Here is a 25,231-nt window from a genome sequence, read left to right as displayed (position 1 = left end):
CCAGAGAAGGTACATTCGTTTCCCATGGCTGCCACAACAAATGACCACAAAACTCTGTGGCTTCAAACACATATTTATCATCTTTCAGTTCTGGAAGTCAGAAGTCTAAAATGAGTGTCACTGGGGTAAAATCAAAGTGTCAGCAGGCTGGTCCCTTCTGGAAGCTCTAGGGAAGAATCTGCCCCGTTGCCTTTCCTACCTTCTGGAGGCTACCTGCTTTCCTGGGCTCATGGCCCCTTCCTCCGTCTGAAAGGCCAGCAGTGTAGCACCTTCACATTTCTCTCCTCCTTCTCTTCCTCCCTCCCTCCTTCTACTGTCACATCTTCCTCTCTGATGCTAACCCTCCTGCCCCTCACTTACAAGGATGCTTGTGATTATTTTGGACCACCTAGACACTTCAGGATAATCCTTTACCAAATAACATCTTCAAAGTCCCTTTTGCCACATGAGGTCATAGGTCCCAGGGATTAGGACATGGACATCTTTGGAGACCATTCTTCTGCCTACTACAAAAGGTATAAAAGCTTCTAGGGCCAAAAGCTGGATGGCTTTTAGAGCTGACTTCCACCATGCACCGTGCTTGACATATGAACCTGACACTGAGCATCTCAGCATAATTACAGAGACAGACACTTGAAGAGGAAATTGCTTTAAGTGTCACTGAGTCAACCAAGATGAAAATATTCACTATGATGTATAAGTAGAGCTAGTCCAGAAAAGGAAGAAATAAACTCTGGGAAGAGCAGGAAAACTTTACGGGGGAAGCAACATTTAAGCCAAGTTTAGACAATTTTGGGCAAGTACCTTCCATGGAGGAAAACCATGTGGAGAAGGACTCCCAGGCAGAGGGCACAGTGCATGAAAAGGTGTAGGGCGGTGAAGCCCAAGCTTGGGGGTGGCACAGAGTCCGGTGTTACAGGAATGTAACTGTGAGTAAGGAGCACTGGAGGTTAGGGGTAACAAGTGTGTCTTCTGTGCTTGAGGAATTTGACCACTATCCTGTAGCCACTGACGGGCCACTGAAGCATTTTGAGGATAGTCCTGAAGTCAGGTGGCGATTGAGCCTGGCTCACTCTGGCTGGCTTCGTTGAAGAGTGATTCGAAAGGCAGCAGAGGGGCCAGTCTGGGAGCTGCTGGAATAATTCATGTGACCAAGGGCCAGGCTGGAAGTCATGCAATGGCAGCAGTGATAGGGAAGTCCTCGCAAAGGGGTGGAACCGAAATCAGCAGCAGTTGCCCATCGCCCATCGGCTGTCTGAAGTGGGAAGCAGCGGGTACTGCTGAGGACAGCCAGTGTTGCCAGCTTGAGCTGTGGCTCCAGGAGGAAAGGCCATGCTGCAGGGGAAGATGAGGAGATCTGTTATTGGGCCATGGAGGCTGACGGAGGACATCCACATAGAGACATCTAGAAGATGGCTGGAAGAGGCTCTCCAGTGTCTTAAAGGGGGTACGTTTTTTTCTAGAAAGGGGGAAGAAAAGAAGAAAGTCACAGTCAGAGAGAACATTTAGCAAATAATTCTTCTTGTTTTTCATTTAAATTGTGTCATAAACAGGTAGGTTTAAGTAAAATATATAAGAGTATGTGTTGACCTGCCTTCAGCAAATATTCATTCGGACAGTGCTCATCAAAGTGTGGTCTTCAGATGAGCAGCATCAGCCTCACCTAGAAACTTCCCAGATATGCACATCCTTGACCTTAGCCTGGACCTCCTGAGTCATAAGCAGTAGCACTGGGCTGAAACATCTGTTGTAGTGTGCCCACCAGGGGATTCCGGTACAAGCAACTTCAAGAAGCACTGACTCAGACAATGTGTCTTTTTTTATTTTATTAAATTCAATTAACATATAATGTACTATTGGTTTCAGAGATAGTCAGTGATTCATCACTCTTATATAACACCCAGAGTTCATTACATCCTGTGCCCTCCTTAATGGCCATCACCCCGTTGCCCCATCCTCTCACTCCTCTCTCCTCCAGCAACCCTCAGTTTGTTTGCTATGATTAAGAGTCTCTTATGGTTTGTCTCCCTCTTTGATTTCATCCTGTTTTATTTTTCCCTCTCTTCCTTTTGATCCTCTGTTTTGTCTCTTAAATACCACATATGAGTGAGATCATATGATAATTGTCTTTCTCTGATTCACTTATTTCACTTGGCATAATACCCTCTAGTTCCATCCACATCATTGCAAATGGCAAGATTTAGTTTTTGATGGATCAGTAGCATTCCATTATATATATATGTAATATATATAATATAATTTATATCATATCTTTTTATCCATTCATCTGGGCTCTTTCCATAGTTTGGCTATTGTGGACATTGCTACTATGAGCATTGGGATGCAAGTGCCCCTTGAGATCACTATATTTGTATCTTTGGGGTAAATATCCAGTAGTGCCATTACTGGATCGAAGGGTAGTTCTGCATCAGCTTGCATTCCCTCGGACAATGTTTCTTAAGCACCTACTATTAGCAGGCATAATGTCTCCATGACTATTCAGGCCCAGAAGGATAGAAGAAAGAGGCTAATGCAGTAAACAGTGGATTGTGGAAATACATAAAAACCATAGAGAAAGGGCACTTTACATTTTATTTCACTTCATCTTCTAGGCGTCTGTACTTACTTATCTCAAATAGCTAAAACCAAGAAATTGTTGGGAATCTCTTGCCCTGTTTCCCCACCTGTGGGTCTCACTGTGAGCTTTAAAGGTGGGCCTGGACCAGATGATCTCCAAGGTACCTGTGAGAACCAACGGGGTCATCTCGTGACTTCACAAACCTTGACTCCAACCCTACCAATGATCCTGTCCTCTCTGGCTACCCCTGCGCTGCCGCCCAGGCTCTCGTTCCTCTCTGAATGCTCTCCCCTCATCCCCTCACACCCATCCTCTGAAGCTCAGCTCCAGCCTGCATGAACCCCAAGTCCCTGCAAAGCCACCACAGTCCTTCCTAGGTGGACCTTTCACACACGGACCTACCAAGGACACATTCCACACATCTACCTGATGCCTCAGGGAGCTGCTTGTACGTGTTTTTTCTGTGGTGAAGCTATGAGTTCTTTGAAGGTGGGGGTTCTACTTTATACTCTGTATTCCCACAGTGTCCTGACCAGAATCAGAATCAGCCTTCGTTGTTACTGAATGATGGAATTTAATGGCATTTAAGATCAAAAGCCTCCCATTTTCTCACACAGAAACTAAAACATCAAGACCCCATTTCTTTTCTTTTTTTAAAAAAAATTTTATTTGTTTATTCATGAGAGACAGATAGAGAGAGAGGCAGAGACACAGGAAGAGGGAGAAGCAGGCTCTGTGCAGGGAACCCAACATGGGACTCGATCCCGGGTCTCCAGGATCACGCCCTGGGCTGAAGGCGGCGCTAAACCGCTGAGCCACCAGGGCTGCCCCAAGACCCCATTTCTAATGTTGTAGTGGGATCTTCTTTTCTGCAGGAATGGGTCCTCAACAGCCCCACCCCATGTCTAGGTTAAGCAGCCCCTCCTCTGTGATACCACAGTATTCTTTTTACTCCCATTGCATTCTACTGAAATTATCTGGGGATTATTTTGTGCTCGATGTGGCCCTCTTTTCTTGTCACTACTATCTTGCACAATGTCTAATGCATAGTAGGTGCTCAGTAAATGTTTAATAAAGTAAATAACCTCCATGTGGCCTTCCCAAGTACCCTGTGTTCTGACCCCCTTCTCATAGATTTTAATTGGCACACTTAGGATAATGCTTATCTCATCATACCTTACATACTTGATTTTTGTCTATTTATCTAGAATATGAATGCACCAAAAGCAGGGTCTGTATCCTAGCAGAGTTACTTGAACCTAGTAGACGCTGTATAAATGGTTCAGTGGAATCAACCTGAATGTCAGATATTTGCCATCTTGGGTCTAAAGTGGGTGATTTTTCTAAGTATGCTATGAATTCCACTGGCCGTTTATTTCCTGTAACTCCTCAGTAACATCGGAAGATGTACACTGTTCCTGGAAATGTTTTATTTGATTTTGGTGTCCCTCAACCTGAAATCTATCACTTCGGTTATTCCAACTGCATATTTCTAGGAGGCAGTGTTTATTTCCCCCCCACTGCCTCCCCACCCTGCTGGCTTTGTCAGCAACCAGTAAATCTGAGGAAATGAGCTCTGCTGTCTCCTCACCCAGCAAACCCCGGCCAGGAGTGAAAACACAGCAGGTGACAGCCAAGAACATGAATGTTCACATTAGCGCTGGGGAGTGAGGTGCAGGGAGGCCTAAGGACAAACACAAGCCAATCAGACATGTGCTCCTGCTTGGGAAGATGGAAGTATGGCATTCTCTGTCTGCCTTGGGAATAAGGCACATTTTACATGGAAATGGATGTGCTTCCTGCTGGATTTATGGACTAACTATCCCCCGTGTTATGTGGCCAGAGTGAATAAATCAGACTCCAGACGGACAACAACTCGTTCTGCTTCAGATAATGTTTTCACCAATCTGTTTGCAATATTTATAGAGCAGGTGTCAGGTGTGGCTAACCTGGAGAAGAATGTGGTCCCTGAGCAGGTGCCACAGTTGTAAGGAGTCTTACACTGCTCGGCCTGGGCAAAGCTGAGGAATAAATAGATAAATGAATTCCACTGCATCTTCACTGTAAACCTCATGTTAAGATTTCTCATCAACAATGCCTTAAATGTTAGATGACAGAGGGATTTATTGAAAAAGACAGACTTCCTTGACTCCTAAAGCACAATTGATAAGATAGAGCAGCTCTCATGGGCTCACAGTAACCGACTGCTTCCACAGTAGTCTCTCCTGGCCTGCAAGGCATGTGTTCCAAGACCCCCAGTGGGTGCCTGAAACCGTAGAGCGTGCAGAACCTGATAGGGACCATGTTTTTTCCTGTACATACATACCTATGATAGAGTTTAATTTATAAATTAGGCACAGTAAGAGATTAACAAAAATAATGAAATAACAGAACAGTTAAAATAATATAAGTCATGTAACTGTGTTCTCTCTCTCTCTCTCCCTCCCAAAATATCTTATTGTACTGTACTTATCCTTCTTCAGGCCATGATGCAAGATGATAAAAGGCCTCCTGATGAGAGGGGGGTGAGGGGAATTATGTAGACACTCAATGTGGCATTGGGGTGCTTTTGACCTCCAGACACCATGATTTGATTCCCGACTGTGGTGGACCACAGGTAACAGAAACCACAAAAATCAAAACCGTGGATAAGGGAGGATCATTTATACCATACAATCAGTGATAGCTTGTTGGTAGTTCGAAATCAGCCACAGTAGGAGTGTATTTAAACCATCAAGATTGACAAACACTACAAACCAGGAGGATCTGTTGTTAAGCATTATAGATACACCACTCTAGTAATTCATTAGTTTAGAAAAACATATCTAGAATTGACTAATTATTGCATAACTCTGATGTACCAGGTACTGAATCAGTAGCTGGGAGATAAAACTCTAAACATGACAATGTCCCTGACCTCGTGGAGCTCAAATGGTCAGAGTTAAGACAGCCAATAAATAAGAAATCAATAAACAAGAATATTACAGACTGTGATAAGTGCTGAGGGGCAAAAACCGTATTGGTTATTTATTGCTGAATAACAAATTACCCCAAAATGTAATGACTTCAAACAGTAAGTATTTATTATCTCACAGCTTCTGTGTTCAGGAGTCTGGACATAGCTCAGCTGTGTCATTCACTTTATGGACTCTCATAAAACTGCAATCCATGTGTCTGCCCTCAATATGCAGTGTCATCAAAAGGTTTGACTGGGAAAGACCCAGTTCAGTGGTTGGTGGCAGCATCCAATGTCTTTGGACTGATCCTGGAGGCTACATGCAATTTCTTGCTACACCTTTAAAAGACTTTCCAAAGATTCTACTGCAGAGTAACAGCAGTCATCTATGGAGAACTTACATATGTGCCAGCCTCCGTGATTTGCACTTTATGTTACCTACTTTTATCCTCCCTTACACTAGAAGTATTATTACTCGCCTCATTTTACAGGTGGGAAAACTGAGTCAATAACAAGTTAAGTAACTTTACCGGATGACTCAGCCACTAAGTGGTAGAGATGCTTCCTAAATGCTATGCAGTAAGGTCCACTCTGTTCTGCAGTCAGGTCAATGCCTTCATGGAGCTTTAGTGCAGAGAATAATGACCAGGGGCAAATGAACAGGAATGAGGCTGAAGAAGTAGAGGTAGAAAAGTCAAAATTGAGAAAAAGCCGGGTATCATGGGAAGAAATCCAGTCTGGACAAAGTATAAGGAAGGATGTGGACAATGTTCAAGACCAGGCAACAGAACGATGGGGTGCTGTGTGGGTTAATGGCAAAACCTTTCTCCATGTAACATTAGTTTGTTGATTCCCCCCACAGCTCCCATTACACTTGTTATTAGTGATAAATGTTCCGTTAAATGCATCCTCGTATGGATGTCACTGGAGCTGTGTAAAACATCAAGGGTCCAGTGATTGATTATGTGCCATATTTAATAACATGGCTTGATTCTGTTTTTTTTTTTTTCAAGAGAAAATGTTTGGTTTTTAAATCAGTGTGATCAGTGAACCTGGCCTGTGTCTATGGAGATACACCCAAGGCTTTTTCTTGTAAATATGCCATCTTCTTTTTGTTCCTGGGCTATCTATTAAGTGGTAGCTACTAGATACCCAAGAGAAAGTAGCAGATGCAAAACAAAGTGTATGACTGCAGGATTCAAACCAAGAGAGCAGCTTGACTCTCTTCAATATGTCTTACAGATCAAATAGCTTAAAATAAAATCAGAGCAGCCAATTTAATTTCCCCGGTTTTGACACAGTGCATTTCTTGGTCAGAATAAAATCCTATCTCCTTGAGCTAGAGCTCCCCAAAGCATAAGCCATTCCCTGAGAATAAATGACTCTGGTTTGGAAATGCCACTGATATGCTCAGACCTCTGAGATATAATTTGGTTCAGGGAAACAGTAATATATCATCATTAACGGTAATGAAAGTAAATCGCCCACCTTGTTTGCTGCGTACTGGCTAGGTGGTGGGGTCAAAAGCATGGTCCTTGCCCTTGAAAACTTTGTCATCCACATAGAGAGATAGTAAATGAGCATTCAAAATAAAACCCAACAGGAAACATAGCCTTCATATTAGTCAGGGTAGGCTAAGCACTGCAATCCACTTCCCTTAAACCTGAAGAATGTTTTGTGTCTTGTTCACATCACAGTCTGAAGCAGGCCGGAAAAGTGGCTCTGCTCCACATAGTCATTTGGAGATCCAGGCTTCTTCCTTTCTGGGAAATGGAAAACATGAAGGACTAAATGGGAGATTTAGAGGTCATGCCAGTATCACTTCTGCCCGCATCCCATTGGCCAGAATCAGTCCCATAAGTTCATCTCACAGCCTTGCTGTATGCCCCGGAGTCAAAAGAAATATGGTTTGGTGAACAAGGAGCATTGGCTTCACTCCAGGTGCCTTTGGGTGCACGTGACGGAAACTGATTCTGGCTGGCTTCGGCACCAAAAGCTCTCCTGAGCAAACCCTGGAGTGTGTTGCAGGGAAGAGTAGGAGGTAGGAGGCAGTACAGTCCCGGATCTCAGCGGCACGGCTCCTTTCTGGTTAGAGCAGCACCTTCAGCCTAACTCAGCCTGAAAGACTCTTTCTATTGGAGTGACCACACCCATGTCCCCACTGAGACCTGAACCAGTTGAGAGAAATAAACACAAGATTATCAGGTGAAATCCTTGTCCTGAGATAGAGCAGCTTAGTCTTGAGAGGATAGTGGGGCTTCCAACCTTCTGTTCAGTTCACCCACCAAGTGACAGGACAGCTGGACAGCTGAAGGCCTCCTCTGCCAGAGGCAGGGTGCCTTCCTCATGAGCAGAGAGAAATATCAGGGTGGGAAGTTTCCTACCAAAGCACTCCAGAAAGCAAAATCCCTCTCCTGGGCCTGGGAGTAACGTGGAGAGAGGCAAATGGGTTTGCCCTGCCTTCTCTCTTCCTGGTACCCGACTGCACATTTTATTTGGTGCACATTTGATTTTGCACATTGTATTTCCAGAATCTGATTGTCCCAGCTATGATTAGGGAGTTATGTGTGGTTTGTCAACTAGTGCGAGGGAGACAGATATGACACATGGCCACCAAGGCCTGTTTCTCTACATCAATGATCCTTCCTAGAGAATGGGGCAGCGGTGGGCTGCTTAGAAGTCTTTTCCAACAGAGGAACAAAGGCAAGTGACTGCTGTGTGGTACAGAAATGAGCACATGTATGAATGCTTCAAGCAGGAGTGACTACAGGAGCTAGGGATTTATGGAAGACTTCCTGGAGAAGGCTCAGCTGGCAGGGGAAGTGGGTCAGAGGTGAGCAGAAGCTCTTCCCATTGCACAAGAGGGAGGGGATTCAGGCGACATTCTCTCTGAGTCTTTTACCTTGCAAAGGAGGCAGCTTTGACTGTCTGTTGTTTGGTTTTTGTTATAGGAGTCATTGAAAAGCAATACTGTTGATCACAGAAAAGAAATATCCCAAAATATGATAGGCCAGTGGACTTTTTATCTTAAGAGTTGCTTGTAAGGAAGAAAACTTGGAAACACCTCAATGAGTGGCCATGCAGTAGGGTGGCGGGTCCAGATAGTTGGCTCAAATACAGGTGTGAAAAAGAACAGACACACCCATAAGCCCGGGGACGGCCGTGATAGAGCAGAAAAACTTGCACAGCTGTGTGGATGGTATCATTTATTTAAACATGCGTGCGTTTAAAGTGTGTGCGTGTGCACACACGCATACGTGAGATGTGTACGAAAAGGAGACAACTAGTAATGATAGTTGCCTCTCAGAGATGAGGCTGGGGGAAGGTGGAGGACAGTCTTCACCTTCTGCTCTAGAAATGACAGTATTGTTTCTATCTTCCTTACAATAACTGGATATTTCTCCAATAATAAAAACATGTGTTAATAGCAGCCATAAGTTTGCCAGAAAATTGAGACTTTGGGAATATCTCATCCCAAACCATGTAATCTATGTCCTTAATTGTCTAATCGATTTTCTACTAGGTTAATCAATCTATTTCTCATTGCAGTCATAAAGTTTTATTTACTTCAGGAGACGGGAATTGGCTGGTTCATTTTTTAAAATTATTTATAAGATTTGTTAAATTACAAGAGAGTTAGGCCAATGCATCCTTCCTTTGAGCTATCATAAGAATTTGTACATGTCTCTTCTTAGCTCTGACTTTACTTTGTTGCTGTTATTTGAGACTATGTCTGTGCTTGACTCAAACTTCTCTCAGCTTCTTGAAGAAATGACCCTGTTTTCCATCCCTATATCCCCAGCACCCAGCACAATATTTAGACTAGATGTTTAATAACTTCCAGTTAAATGGACGTAAAAACTAATGAAGGAAAAATTAGAATAACTCTCTCTGGTCCAAAAAAAATATTTCTACAGAGGGGAAATGGAAAAAATAATGTATGCATGAGATGACTGGAATGCTGTTGTGAAGAGCCTATTGTGATACCGTAGGGTGATACAATGGCTCTCACACTTTCTTGCAAACAACCAGATAATTGATCACAGCATTAGTTGCAATATTAGTCAAAACTCCCTTGTTGCTACTCATGGATATTTAATTTAGATGTCTTAGGGAAAGAAGAAGTTTATTAGCTCCTAGAACCTACAAAATATGAGGGGGGAAATTCTGCCCTCAAGGATCACTATTAAATGATTCGAATAAAGTTGAAAGAATTCTGTGTCTACCTCTGGGTGGTTCTGTGTTGTCTTCTTCCTCATGCTGACTTTCTCTGTATGCTTGCAAATGGCCACTACCAGCTCCAGATTTGTGTCCAACCACCTCCAAGTCCAACAGGAAGAGAACTCTTTTACCTAAGCATATTAAAAAAAGTATGTCCTGGAACTGAGTTTCAGTCCTGGGTAGCCTAACTTGGTTTACATGCTCATCATAAGATCATGGGAATGGGAGATCCTGATTGTCCAGGCCTGAGCCACATGACCATGTCTCCATCACAGATGGAGTCAACCCTACCTGAATTCCACCTATGCTGAGAGTGAGGAAGGGGTAAGGCCCCCAAAGGAATGATGGCACAGGTCCAAGGGGAAGAGGGAGTGGACACTGGGAAAGCAGAGCAGCAAGTGTCCACTACAGTTGTGTTTGAAGCTCTCCTGTGAGGTGTGTCCACAGTAAACTGCACTGCATGTTAGGGCAGGGCAATGCAGGGAGGGATTCACAGCCATGTTAGATAGTGATCCCAAAACAATGCTCAACCCCTAATGTGCTTCATGGGAGTCAACTGTTCTTTAGGGAGAAGCCATGCCCTAAACTAAATGTTATGGCAGGACTGATAGGAAAATTGGTCATGTCTTCTAGGTAAACAGTACTGAAATACAAATACAGGTCACTCATGAACAACACTGATTTGCACGGTGTGGATTATACATGGATTTCTTTCAGTAACTATAGTACAACACTAAGTATGCATCTTTTCTTCCTTATGACTCTCTTAATAACATTTTCTTTTTTCTAGCCTACTTTATGGTAAGAATACAGTATGTTATATGACATATAAAATATGTAATGATTATTTATGTTATCCGTAAGGCTTCCAATCAATAGGAGGCTATTGCTAGTTAGCTTTTTGGGGAGTCAAGTTACATGCATTTTCAACAGCATGGGAGTTGGGCACCCCTTACCCCTGCATTGTTCAATGGTCAACTATAAAGAACATTAAAATGTTTGCACTCTTTGACTTAGTTCTTGGAATCTATCATTCAAAAAATAAATAGTCAAAGTATATTGAAAGCTTCCAGAATAAAGATGTTCACCACAGTGTTATTTGAAATTGTCAAAAAATTTTAAATACTAGAAATAACCTAAAGTCCTAATAATAGAAGATGATGAAGTAAATTATAAGTTATGCATATGATTATATTTTATGCAACCGTTAAAATGATGTTAGGGAATAATATTGGTAAGTAACACTACATGGGGAAAATGACTATTGAGTTTCCCAAGATCCCATCAATATCAGAAAAACTCATATGATTTCTAATTTTTATGACTCAATACTTCCAGAATCATGTAATGTTTTATTAGAATAGTAGAAATATTGTACAAGAAATTAGACCTGCCTGATGGTTATATGTCCAGAGACGCTCAGGAAAGATTTTGAAAATGGAACCAATTTATTGGTTTCATACAGTCCAGCTGCAGAATTTATGGCAAATAGTAAATCCGATCCAACTTGTGGGTGATGATAAGCAGAAAGTCACTAATATTAAGCTGATGATTTTCCAGCTTTGGCTTGAGAGTAGATGGAACTGAACTGGGCACAGCCAGAATCACCTGGAGCTAGATGCAGCATTAAATTCTGTTTGTACTCAACAGTTGGAGAATTGTGTGACCTTCCATCCCCATGAAGCTCACAATACATACATGTATCAAATCATCATATGTACACCTTAAACTCACACAATATTATATGTTGACTATATTTCAATAGAGCTGGGGAGTGGAAAATATTGTGAAAAATCCTGTCCAAGGAGTGTATCAGCATCCTACTCCTTCTCTCAAATTTAAGAATTTAGAGCCTTCCAAACCATACAACATAACTCCTACTCCTTAAGTTAGTAGCTTAGTAGCTCTTAGTTAAGAAACAACCAATTAAAGATGCCCTAGGGAGACAACTACCCTTTAAAAATACTGGAAAGTTTTGGGGACAGCTAGCATTGAGCTATTAAAATTTACCATGTAAATTTTTGGCTTTAGAAGGAAATTCTAGATCCCCACTGTGTTTTTGTTTTTTGCTTCCCATGCTATTTATTAATTATTGGTTGGTATAAGCAATAGCCTTTGAAGCTGTCATACCGGCAGGACTATTTACAATGGGTAGGACCATTTATTTTTGTTATTGAAGGTGATTCAACTTGAACTCTGTGAGTGATTAAGAAAACACTCTAAAATGGTTTAAGTAAATAAGGAAAATTAATGCCATAATTAGCTAAAAAGTCCATAGGCAAGACTGACTTCAGGCATGGCATGATAAAGTGACCCAATGCAATCACTGGAAAACATTTCTTTTACTCCAGAGTTCAAGTCTAAGTTCTATCAGAAGATTGGCTTCATTCTCAGATGGACTTCCTCACCCCACCCTAACTGTGGTCATGGGATAGCTCCCAGGCCAAATGCTTCCAGGCTCTTACCACAGGGACACATAGCTTCCTTCTCCCAGATGTCAAACACAGGTCCTGAGCCTGGAAGCATCACCATGCCCCTGGAATGGCATACACTTACTTACTTTCTTCTTCCAATTAGGGCTTGTCCCAAAAATTGGCTGGGTAGAGGTTGGGGAATGGCAATCCAACCCAAACCACATCGGCAAAGAATAAGTGTTGGGCAGATCTCCGAAGGAAATGTGGAGTGCTGCCTTACCAGAAAAAGAATGGGGTGCTTTTGGCCAAGACAAGCAAATCCATCCCAAAAGACAATTTAAAGGCAGAAGTTGCTATTTATGAGTCTTGGGATCAAGACCATTTGGTTAGTTGTTTTGAATGTTTAAACATGGTAGCAGAATAGCTGTCAAAATATTCATGGATTAAAATGCATTTTCCAAATTTAATGTAATGTGAAAGACAAAATGACTACAAATAACATGAAAGAAATGACTCTAAACCTCAGTTGGGATTTTTTTTACCTGTAAAATGGGAACCATTAATGCACCCTAACACACTTGTTGGAAAGATTAGGTACAAAATCCAGTATCCAATGCCTGGCTATCAGGTTGTTCAGTAAATGTGAGTTCCTAGAGCTGCCATCTTTGTCCCAATGTCATCATCATCCTTGACCTCCAATATAGATCAGTTTCATGAGATCACTGTGAAATGACGTAAATGGGTGTATACATCAAACATTCATTGTATGCCCAAAGCCTGAAACAGTCCGGAATGTACTGAATGCCCCTTTAAATAAGGACAGAAAATAGATTCCATCCCAACAACTGCGGCCAGTCTATGAATCGTGACAGTCTTGTATTGGAGAGATTCCAAAGGCACAGTTATGCAAAACAGGTGCAAGCTCTGTGGGTGTGAGATTCCTGCCCTAATGGAGGAGGGCATGGAGCAGCCCTCGTGACACCTATCCCAGGTGGCAGCCCAAACCTAAATCCCATCTTGTCTGTTGTGTTTTTGCTGTACAGACTCTGGAAAACCCCAAGTATGAGTTGATCATCGAGGCTCAAGACATGGCTGGACTGGATGTTGGATTAACAGGCACAGCCACAGCGACAATCATGATCGATGACAAAAATGATCACTCTCCGAAATTCACCAAGAAAGAGGTAAACGCCCACCGCCCACCACCTCTGCTGGTCACAGCTCTGATTGCTGATCAGCATTAATTCCATGTACTGCAGTCCCTGCTAGCTCCCAGTTTGCAAAACAAAACACTCCTTGTGGGAGAGGGGCTGTTGTTTTGCTCTTTCATATTTTTTCATGTTTGTATCTTTTGTGTGTATGTAAAGCTGAAAAGAGCATTGTGAGAACAAAAGCACTGAATCTTGTTAAAGTCCATAAGAAAATAACTTTTAATGCCAAAGTGCCATTTTCATAGTTTTATGGGTGTTATTTAGCGCTGAGTTATATGAGTCCCATTGTGATTTTAGCATAACAATAAGTATTTTTTTCAGCAAGTACAGATTGAGAGGCCAGACGGAACAGCAGTGAGAAGGTAAAGCAGATTTTCTCGGCAATAACAAGGTGGCCCAGGAGCTTATAAATAACAACCAAGTTAGCTTGTCCGGAAGAACCATTATTTATTCTTGGCTCTTGTGCTTTTAGGATTATGGATCATGTTTGCTGGTCCCCATTTATTCCAATGGAGCAATGTTTTGGAATGGGCTGAGTACACAAAATTACATTCAGTTTCTGAATTTGTATCCAAACTAGGAAGTTATTTGCACCATGCATCTGATGGAAATATGCTAATGCCATGGTTTCTTTGTGACGTCCCTGCCAGAGCTAAGGATTTGACACCCCTCTTACTGACCAAGAGCATAGAGTCAGTAAAGATAGCCTTTGTTATTGGCTGAGCCTTTGCTGTGCATCCAACAACAACGGGGCACTCCACTTTTGATTCGTTGCCTCATTTGACTGCATGAGGTTGGTTTCATTAACCACTTTTTACCAGTAAGGGAGCTATTTTCAGCTCAAAGAATCTGGATAACTGCTCCAAGGTCATGGAAAGAATAAGCGACAGAAATGGGATATGAACACAGCTACCAGTGAGCCATGCCATTAACTGCAGTGTTGTGCTTCCTTATCTATGGTTGATGTTTTCTACCCTCCTTCCCTAACATTCAGAAAAAAGCCTATGTCTGGATTTGCAGTTGCCCCACCCCTCTGTCAAGAGTCCCAGGGCTACTCCAGATGGCTCAAGAGAGGTGGGCACTCTGGCTCCCCAGTGCCCTCTCCATCCAAGCAGCCCTGCCTGTGTGACTCATCCAGGGTCAGTAACCCACCCCCTTTCCCAGGGAGCTCTTGGGCACTCAGGATTCCAACCTCAACATGGCAGAGGCCAAAGTAGCTGATATGGCCTCATTCTTTTGTTTTCCATGACACATTCCTATGACTGCTAAAACAGATTTTTCACTATTCCCGGGTTGCCCAAATTGGTATCCAAAAAACTAGTTCCACAAGTTACATGATTGTGGGGCAAGGGAAGACTTCAGGGTCAGCTAGATGGGGGAACACTGAGTTGAATAGCAAAAAGATTTCTTTTGGTGAAGCACTTCTAGAAGCCTTTCAAATGCTTGGCTTCTCTAAGAGGGGCAGGTATAGTCTATAGGGTTTTTTAGACATCTTTGGCCCTGGGAATAACTTTTCCTGGGTCATCTCATCATGGCTCACTGAGCTGGTGTCCCATGGGATATTCACTGGGGATACTGGTTTACCTACAAAATTTCTATTTCCAAAGCTATTTCCAAAAAAGTGCTAAAGGGTATATTCAATATAGACATAGTAATGAAAATTAAAATTGCATAACCCCAATATAAAATAAGAAGACATATCAATGTTACCAGGCGTGTGGGACTAATTAGTTACTTCAGTGCAGCTCTATCTAGCTTCTGTGACTCAGGAAAAAATAAGTGTGTACCTAGTCACAAACCAAATACCATGAGTGAGAGATTTGTATTGTTGTTAATACCACTGACTTCAAGGAAAAACTTAACATCGATCTGAAGTGAAGAGTAAGAGGCACTGAGTAGCGTCATGGAAAATGTATTCACCTGTGGGTATTGGCAAAGGCACAGAACTTCTCTTCAAATGGACATTGGACAGAAGACTTGAGATTCCCACAGGGCAAAAGTGATGTCTTAGCTCATACAGAGATATAAGAAATAAAACTAGAGGAATACATCAAACTCTCCCTCTTGGATATTAGATGTCCCAAAATGGTCTTTGTCCAATGATGGACAAATTAAATTCACAGTTAGATTTTCTATCATATTCCTAAAAGACTGATTTCTTTGTTGTTGAAAAGGGATTCATACATTTTGGATGCCAGAATTGCCAGAGGTAGTATATAACACAGAGGGCAAGAGATGGCTCTAGAACCAGAACTGGATTCAAATCCCATCATGGATATGAGAATATTAATCATCTATATTATGATTTATTCACCTATTGATGGGGCTGACAATAAAACCTACCTCATTAGGTTCTTAGGAACATGAAATGAGCTGGTGATGAAAAGCATTTAGATAGTGCTGGTCACCAACTGTTCTCTAGTGTGTTGGTAATGAGAACAGTGGGGTTGAGGAAGGTGATGATTTGGACAGTGGTGGGATGAAAGCAGTGATGAAGAAGATGGTGGTGAGCAAGATGGTGGTGCTGAGCAAGATGATGATATGATGATGATAATATTTCTAAAATTAAAAGGTCAACTGACATTCTTAATCCAAAGGGGCATCTCTTCCCCATGTTGAAAGGCTGCTGTTTTCCTCTAATGTGATCTATGAACCTGATTAATTAAGCACTTTGAAATCAATGGTTAAGAACCTAGAGTTCAAGGGGAGAAGAAATTCTGGAGGAGAGATAGCAGAATCAGTAAAATGCATCACTATGAACAGAAGCAAAACAGGCCAAGACACATCTGCTAAGGAGGGATGGAGAACACCCGAAGAGAACTCAGCCCAGTGCAGTGGTCTCTGGGATGTGGAAAAGATAGGACAATAGGATACACGAGGAACAGAGAGGAAACATGTCACTTAGGATCTTGAAGCTGAAATAGTGTTTAGAGATGAAAGTCAAGGTTTAATCATTCCAGGATGGAAATAGTAGTCGTTTTGATTTGAGGATGTTTAGAAAAATTATCCAGGAAGATGTTGTCTTATATAAGTTTCTATATCTATATTAGAACATTTCTTTAGAAGTTCATAGGAATGTATGGTTGTTTTGTTGGTTTGTTTGTTTTCATTCTTTTTGACGTGGTCTTCCGTCTGTAAAGATATTAATTTTGCTATCTGTTTGAAAGAAGTTATACTGTGACCACAAATAACAGAGTCTGGAAATAACACTGTGTTAAATGAGGTAGAGGTATGGTTTCTTTCACATAAAAGTGTGTAGGTAGACAGTCCCCAGACCAGTGTGTGAAGTCATGACATCCTCATGGCTTCCCAGATTCCTCTTATCTTTCTTCTCTACCTTCTCTGAGGATGGCTCCTAGTACAATAGGGTTACTGCAGCACCAGCCATTATGTCCATATAATAGGAAGAAAGAAAAAGGAAATGAGAAGGGCAAAGAAGGACCTGCCACCTAAGTAAATGTCATTTGAAGAGCTTCCTCAGAAACCCACACGACTTTTGCTTGCATCTCTTTAGCCTCCCTTATCTGTAAGGGAGCCTGAGAACTCCATCTTTAGTTGGCATGTTGCTGCTGTGGACAGTATAGGAGTTGTTACTGAGGAAGGAGATAATTTAAAGGTTATTTTTTAAAGTAATTTCTCAATGCAAAGTCAGCTCATCTGTTTTTTCCATTGTGTTTATTTACATGGACTATAAGCTTGCTGAAGGGCAAGGCCCCATCTCTCTTATTTTTGGTCATGGTCCTAGGAAGCACTCAATAATTCAGGATTTGCTAAAAATGCTTCCTGAAGATAATCTTAACATTAAAACTGTGTCACTGGATATGATAGCCAAAGTCATACTTAAACTTATTGTTGATATATGAAATCAATTTTTAATCATTGACTTTCATGAAATTTGTATTTGAAGCTCTTATCTCCCTGTAGAGAGTCATATGTGAGCTTTCCTAATAGATTTTACATAATGATTCAACTAAATGTTAGTTTCAGACTTTGAGTTTTTCTTCATTTTTCTAATTAATATTAATATTAATTAATTAATATTAACATTCAGGTTTTACGTTAATACTCAGGTTTTACGTTAATATTCAGGTTTTACGTTAATATGGTGATTGGTGATTTAAACTTAATAACTTAGGATATTTTTTTTTTTGGCTATTTGATGAATTCTAAGGGAACTTTTGCTATGTTTGAAGTATCACATTACAACATTTGTAATAAAAATGGCATAATACTTAAAGGTCCTGTCCTCCAGCTGGCAGATGAGAGATGAGTAAACACTGTGGTTTTAGAGGGGTGAAGGTAAATGGCACGAGCATGTAGCCAGGAAGCTGAAACTGAGCCATGGGCAGATGCTTGCATGGGTTATCAAGTGAGTGTGGAGGGCCAGTCTTCAATCCCTAAAAACCAGTGTTGGATCTTCAGAAATTTTGATGCCTTGGGAATCTTATTTTTCTTTGGACTCTTTAATACAAATATTTTCTTAATTAACTGGCTAATTCACCCTGTAATGCCTTTACTTTTACATGTTTGACATCAAACTCTGTTGTCTCTAATAATTATGTAATATCACTTCTAGAAACAGAACAAAAAGCCTAGGCCTTCCCCTGGTAGTGTTGATAGAAACTTGCTCTGTATTATTGAGATTTTAGAAACATATTTTTTTCACCTTCACAACAGATTTCATCATGGAAAACTCATGTAAATTTTGAAGTGTTAAATTTGAGAAAATATCAGGTTTCTCATTAAAGTGTGTATACAGGGATCCCTGGGTGGCGCAGCGGTTTGGCGCCTGCCTTTGGCCCAGGGCGCGATCCTGGAGACCCAGGATCAAATCCCACATCGGGCTCCCAGTGCATGGAGCCTGCTTCTCCCTCTGCCTGTGTCTCTGCCTCTCTCTCTCTCTCTCTGTGACTATCATGAATAAATAAATAAAATCTTTAAAAAAATAAATAAATAAAAAAAAAATAAAGTGTGTATACATACGCACACATAATTATATACAATATATGTAGCTATGCAATTTCAAATGCTCTTGTGTAAACTGATGACACTTGTTAATCATGTCATCCACGGGGGTCATTCATATCCTTATTCTAAGGGCATATTAAGAGTTTTATACTACCTTTATTAGTGTTGACATGGCAGGTAAAATCACAAGAAATGTAAGTCTTTTACCAATGTGTCCATCATGATTCAATCCTCTTCATTAGTTGGCTTATCAGGCAATCAAGGAGCTATTTTCTTTCTTGTGCTAGAAATTTACTTTTTCTGGAGCACCTGAGTGGTTCAGTCAGTTAAGTGCCTGCCTTCAGCTCAGGTCATGATGCCAGTATCCTGGGATCGAGCACCATGTTGGGCTCCCTGCTCAGCGAGGAGTCTACTTATCCCTCCCTCTGCTCTTGTGCTCTTGCTCATTCTCTCTCTCTCTCTCTCAAATAAATAAATAAAATCTTTCTTTAAAAATTTACTTTTTCCTCTTAATGAACAATCTAATGCCAAATGATGTCAGGATAACATCTATTTATTTCATTCCTTAACTTTGCCACTTCTGCTTCACATTCCATTAAGTATTTTTAATAACTTTTTTGAGATATAATTCATGTACCATAAAGTTCACCCTTTTATAATGTAAAATCATCGTTTTTTAGTAGACTTACAAAGTTGTGCAGCCATCACCACTATCTAATTCCAGAACACTCAGTCACCCCAAAGAAACCTCATGCCCATTAGCAGTCATTCCCTGTTCACATTTCCCCACAACCCCTAGGAACTACTCATCTTCCTTGTATTTTTATGGACTTGCTTATACTGGACATTTCATATAAATGGAGTCATGCAATATGTGGCCTTTTGTGAGTTGCTCCTTTCACCTATGTTTTCAGGCTTCCTCCATATTGTACCATGTATCAAAACATCATTCCTTTTTATGGCTGAATAATATTCTATGGATTTACAATATTTTGTTTATCCATTCATCCACTGACGGACATTTGGTCTGCTTCCATTTTTTTGGCCGTTGTGAATAATTCTGCTATGAACATTCACTAAATTTTTATCTGAACTCTGTCTCAATTCCCTAATATTGAGCAATATCCCCTACAATATTGCTACAAATTAGGAGTTTATAATTGCTTACTTATTTTAACAAAATATTCCAAAATTTCTTTCTAAATTGCAAGTTACTCAAGTTTTATGGCCTTTTTAAAAGTTAACATATAATTTTATACAAAAAAAGTACACAACTACTGAGTGATTTTATGATCCAAGAGTTAAACATGAAATCCAAATCAAGAAATAGAACATGATCAGCAGCTCAGAAACCTCTAAAACCCCTCTCAGTCACCACTGCCTAAGTGTGTGTTGCTTAATTCCACATACTTGGAATTTATTTTTTTTAAAAGATTTTATTTATTTATTCATGAGAGACACAGAGAGAGAGAGGCAGAGACACAGGCACAGGGAGAAGCAAGCTCCACGCAGGGAGCCTGACATGGGACTCGATCTGGGTACTGCGGGATCACACCCTGGGCTGAAGTCGGCGCTAAACCGCTGGGCACCGGGGCTGTGGAATTTATTGACATCTAGTTTAATTCCACTGTAGTTGGAGAACATACTGATATGGTTATAGTCCTTTGCTATTTATTAAGACTTGTTTTACAACCCAGAATATCATCGGTTTTGATAAATAGCCCACATGCACATGAAAACATTGTGAAATCTACAGTTAACGTTTTTGTTCAAATCCTCTGCATATTTTGTTAATCTTTTATTCTATCAGTTACTGAAAGAGTAAATATTATATCTATGATTGTAGCTATATTTATTTTTCCTGTTAGTTGTATCAAATTTTCCTTTGACTATTTGAAGCTATTATTAAGTGCATACAAATTTAAAATTGTTCTCTCTTCCTGATGTTTTGATTTTTTGTTATTACAAAACTTACTCTCTACTTATGGAAATGTTTTTTGCTTTAACATTTACCTCATCTATAGCTTTCTTAAGGTTAGTGTCATTATGCTCTATTTTTTCCATCCTTTCTTCTCTCAAGTTTTCTGTAATCTTATGTTAAAGTGCATAACTTTTTTAAAAATAAAGATTTTATTTATTTATTTATTTATTTATTTATTTATTTATTTATTTATTTATGAGAGACACAGAGAGAGAGAGGCAGAGACATAGACAAAGGGAGAAGCAGGCTCTTCACAGGGAACCCAGTGTGAGACTCGATCCCCGGATCTCAGATCACACCCTGAGTGGAAGGCAGATGCTCAAAAGCTGAGCCACCCAAGTATCCCTTAAAGTGCATTTCTTATAAGCAATGTCTATTTGGGTTTTTATTTTATTTTATCAGTTCTGATAATCCTAGTCTTTTTACTTGGATTATTTTTTCAATTTACATGTAATGACAAGACCATATATTTGCATTGAAATCTACTAATCCTAATATTTATTTCCTATCTGAGCACCTTCATATATAGTTCTTCTCTCGTTTCTCACCTCTTTCTTAATTAATCCAGCACTTTTTATCATTTCATATTCTGCTATAACTTATTACACTGCATTTTCATATTCGTGTACTAATTTCTGAGAAATTGAAATATACATCCTTGGCTTACAGAACCTAATATAAATTAGCATTTTAACCACTTCCTGGATTCTCCAAGGACCTCAGAATGTTTGAACTCCCTTTATCCCACTCCTATCTTTTAAGATATTATTGTCATGTTTGAATTCTATACATATTATACAATTTACAAAAATATTATTTATTTAATAAATATCCACTTATTTACCCTTTGTATTATTACTTGTTCCTTCATGTTTCTGTGTTTCCACATGGGATAATTTTCCTTCTGATTAAAGAATTCCCTTTTATTTTAAAAATAGTGTAGGTCTATTGCTGGAAAATTCTCTCATATATTATTATCACCTTTTTTACCTGAATTTTTTATATTTATTTTCACTGGATGCAGAACCTCAGTTGATAATTATTTTCTTGTAACACGTTAAGGGGGCTGTTTCATTGACTTCTAACATCAGCTGATGTTTGGGGTCAGCTTTCAGGATTACTATCTTCTCCAATGACAGAAATGTAGCTCTTTCTTCAGCTGCTTTTCATAACATTTCTCTGCCTTTTCTTTTCAACAGTTTTACCATGGCATGCTGAGGTATGGTTTAACTTGTATTTCTCATACTTGTTCTCTAAGCATTTCACTTCATAACATAACTTCAAATATTTCTTTTGACCCATTTTTTCTCCTTTTTCTTAGACTCTAATTACATATATATATTCTATGCTTCTGTTGACTTGTTTTCCAGTTCACCAATTCTCTCTTCTGCTGTGTCAAATTTTTTATACCCATCCATCAAGTTCTTAATTCCACCTATTGTACTTTAAATATAATTTCTATGAATTTATTTTATAGAGTAATATTCTCTGCTGCAATTTTCCAGTTTGTCTATTTTTTTAAATATTTTACTCAGAGTTACTTTAAATTCAATGTCTGATAACCAGTATCAAGATCACTTCTAAGTCTATTTCTATTTTCAGTATTTTTCACTTGATTTTTTGGACCATGTGTCATAGTCTCTTGGCCTGCCTAGAATTTATTTTTAATGCAATTATGAAGAACGTATGTGAAAAAATTTTAAAGTAATTTGGAATTCTTGTGTTATATTCCTCCAGAAAGGATTTACTTTTACTTCCTGAAACCAATAAGAGTAGAAAAAGATGACTTTCAGTAAGTCTAGGGTTGCGTTGGTTTATTGTTGAGTTTGCCTTTTATGAGGGCTAATCTACTTCCTGGGTTCCCTTAGTCCTCAGAGGCAGCCTTTCTGGGGTCCTCACTGAAAGTCTGGTATGTTTACAAGGGCTCCTCTACCTCAGAGACCTTGAATTTCAATGGTCTTCTCAAAAGATTGCTGAAAGCTCTGCTTGGCTTCCTGGCAGCTTAGCCAGTACTTCTGGTTCAGATCCTTAACTTATTGTCCCTGTGCCACTACAATTAAGAAAATGCCTTTGGGTAAAAACCCCATAGGATATCAGCCTCACTTCAGTGAGCTTCCTTCTCTGCACAAATCTGGACTCTCAAGTTCTGGCTGCCTGGATAGTTCTCCAGTGCTTTTAAATAGGTAGGAGTTTTTGTGTTATATCCATATTCTCAAGTTATTCTAGAGTTCAGGGTCGGTCTAGGAGTACTTTGCACCAATTACCATCAACAAGGAAAAAATCTAGATCAGCTTTTTAATCTGGAGCATCAGGGAAAAGCAGTAGATGTAAATATGAAATTCATTGTGGCACAAAACATCCTCATATCTTCTTAAAAATATGGATTAAAGAACTATAATGAAATAGTTTCTCAGTACCCATATCTTCTCTTACTGCTGGCTTCAAAATCAACTCATGTCAGTGAAAAGTTTAAAATGTTTATGTCACCTATTGGTAACCAAGAAGTGACTCCAATTGCAAGAAAGTTGAGCTACATCACTAGTGGCAAGCTTCCCTTTGTGAGTCCCTCACTCTTGAGTTGACATAAATATCTGGAATTTCCTTAACTCTTGGAGCTTCATTTATTTGTGGTTGTTTGGTGGTTAGGAAATACCTTTTTGTGCCTTCTTTTACCAAAAGTCTATTTAAAGCGAATAGATTTATCCACTCCTCCAGGGTTCCGTGCAATATAGTGACTAGTGAGTGCTTTAAACGAGACTCTCCTCCTCTAAGAGTTTACTTCCTGTAGGAGACCCCTTTAAATCCAGACGTGCCTGTGTCTAAACGCTGACCATGTAATTACACATTCTGCTTGCTCAATAGAGATTAATCCAGAAAGCCAACCACATATTGCTTAGAAGATCAAACCCATTTCAATTACCTGATTACCTGACTTGAGTAGCTTTTCTGGAGGGTGGAGTCTAAGACATTTTAACAACCAGATAAATCTTTAAAGGTGATTAAATCTTATTCCAAATAGTCCATCCTCCCTCTTCCTATGAAGCTTTTTATAGCTATCATAATGAAATATAGGAGACTTTCTCTGGCAATACTGTGAAATCACCTATCTGACAGTTTTCTAAGTATCTGAAGTTTTAAATAAAACCGAACATACACCATTGGGATTTTCATCCCATGCTTTGTGTAGTGATGTGGGGAATCCCAACATGTATGGAAATAGAATATTTGGAGAAAAGAGAACAGAGTAATTTCAGTGCACAGGTACCACTGACTTCCAACTATGCAAATAGTAACATCACTTCTGACTATATCTGTTCCTGGTCCATCTTCATCTGGGCCAACACAAGGTGGCAAGGCCCAAGGACTCTGGGAACTCCATCTACGGCAAATTGCATTCCCAACATCCCATCACATAATTAACTAGGGGTTAGCTGCAAAGCAGCCAATACCCATGTCCTCCATTTATCTTCACTGAGAAAGGGTGAGTTCATTGCTTTCTTCTCCTGCACAAAGGTCATAGAAAAACATGAAATCATCAGCTGAATCTCCTAGTGTTCAAATTTCAAAAGTACTTGCAACAGCAGGTCTACAGCTGGATTTCTTGACTAAAAGAGAGTAAAGGGAAGCATTTGTACAAATATAAGTGTGCTCTATAAATAGAAGCCATCATCCAAATAGGAGACTTCCAGCTAAGGAAAAGAGTGGTGTGTGCTTTCCTGAATTTAATTGTTCATAGACAGCAGGGTGAGAAATCTTGCATTGTTGAAAATGCCTGTGCCAATTAGAAACTATACGTGCTGTCAAAACATCTGGATTTTTTTAAGTGAAAAAAAATGTAATCTGCCCCATGGCTAGTTCTTCAAGTCTCTCGTAGAGGTAGACCAGACAGCCAGATGATTTATTGCATTAATCACTCTTTTATAATTATATTCATGATGTGTTGATCCCCACCATCCTTGTGTGAACCTCTGCAAATTCCATACTTCTACTAACCCTCTGGTTATGCTCTGAGGGTCACCAGCCACTCAGTGGCAATAAAAGCAATTTTTTACTACAGCTGGCAGAGTCTCACCACTGGGCCACTCCATAGCACGGTGGTCTCTACAGACTTCATCCATCTGCTTCTATTCAAATATAGTTTCTTACACTAAGAGCAACAACTGCAAAGCTATCAAGCATATATATTTTTTAAACTCTAAGAATATAGCATCACTATACTTCCATATGCAGCTTACAGAATGAGAACTTACCAGTTTAAAAACAGAAAGCCAAGGGCAACCAAATGGCACATGTTGGAGAGTGAAGTGTCCAAGGCCCCACTGCATCTGGCCACTGTTTTGTACTGAACAATGTTAGAAATAAGATCATTGGGTCTTATGTGTGGATGGTTTTAAATATCACCCACCTGGTCATCTCAGGTCACACTGAAGCCTTATTTATTCCCCCCAAAATGCCAGCCTTTGGCATGTCTCAGTGCCATTGTGCATTCTGTTGCCCATGTACATTCTGTTGCTTTCTCTCTAGAATGTCTTTCTCTTCTTTTATATCTGGAAAACTTCAGTTTATCTTGCAATGCCCGAATTATAAATCCCCCATGAATGTTGTTGCTTCATTCTTCTTGTTTCTACACACACTAGGCATCTCCCAGCACAATATTATCACATTACTGTGTAATCATGTGCACATATAGTATCTCCTTTAATATATGGGGGCACACCCTTTTCATCATTGCCTGTAGAGTCAAGCACAGGGACAACATCAAATATTTAAGTAGAGATGAGTTTGTTATTCATGCAGCAGATACTACAGTCTGTTGTGTCTCAGCTTCTAATATGCTATTAAATATTATCCTATTCCATATTCTATATAGTGTCACATGTATAATATTCTATTATTTGTTGT

The 25,231-nt window shown here is 40.0% G+C and overlaps 1 protein-coding gene across 22 annotated transcripts in view; it reads left to right on the top strand.

Annotated features, from left to right (window-relative positions):
- The window catches only part of CDH13 (cadherin 13), a 1,387,059-nt gene that overhangs the window by 1,226,493 nt on the left and 135,335 nt on the right, over window positions 1-25,231 (top strand). For all 22 annotated transcript variants that reach the window (XM_049110659.1, XM_049110644.1, XM_049110650.1 and 19 more), the window contains one exon: window positions 13,213-13,353. In XM_049110659.1, the coding sequence (XP_048966616.1) occupies window positions 13,213-13,353 (141 nt within the window). The remainder of the gene's footprint in view (window positions 1-13,212; window positions 13,354-25,231) is intronic.

The sequence above is a fragment of the Canis lupus genome, chromosome 5 (genome assembly GCF_003254725.2).
Source record: "Canis lupus dingo isolate Sandy chromosome 5, ASM325472v2, whole genome shotgun sequence".
Taxonomy (NCBI): domain Eukaryota; kingdom Metazoa; phylum Chordata; class Mammalia; order Carnivora; family Canidae; genus Canis; species Canis lupus.
This window is presented reverse-complemented; position numbering and strand designations above follow the sequence as displayed.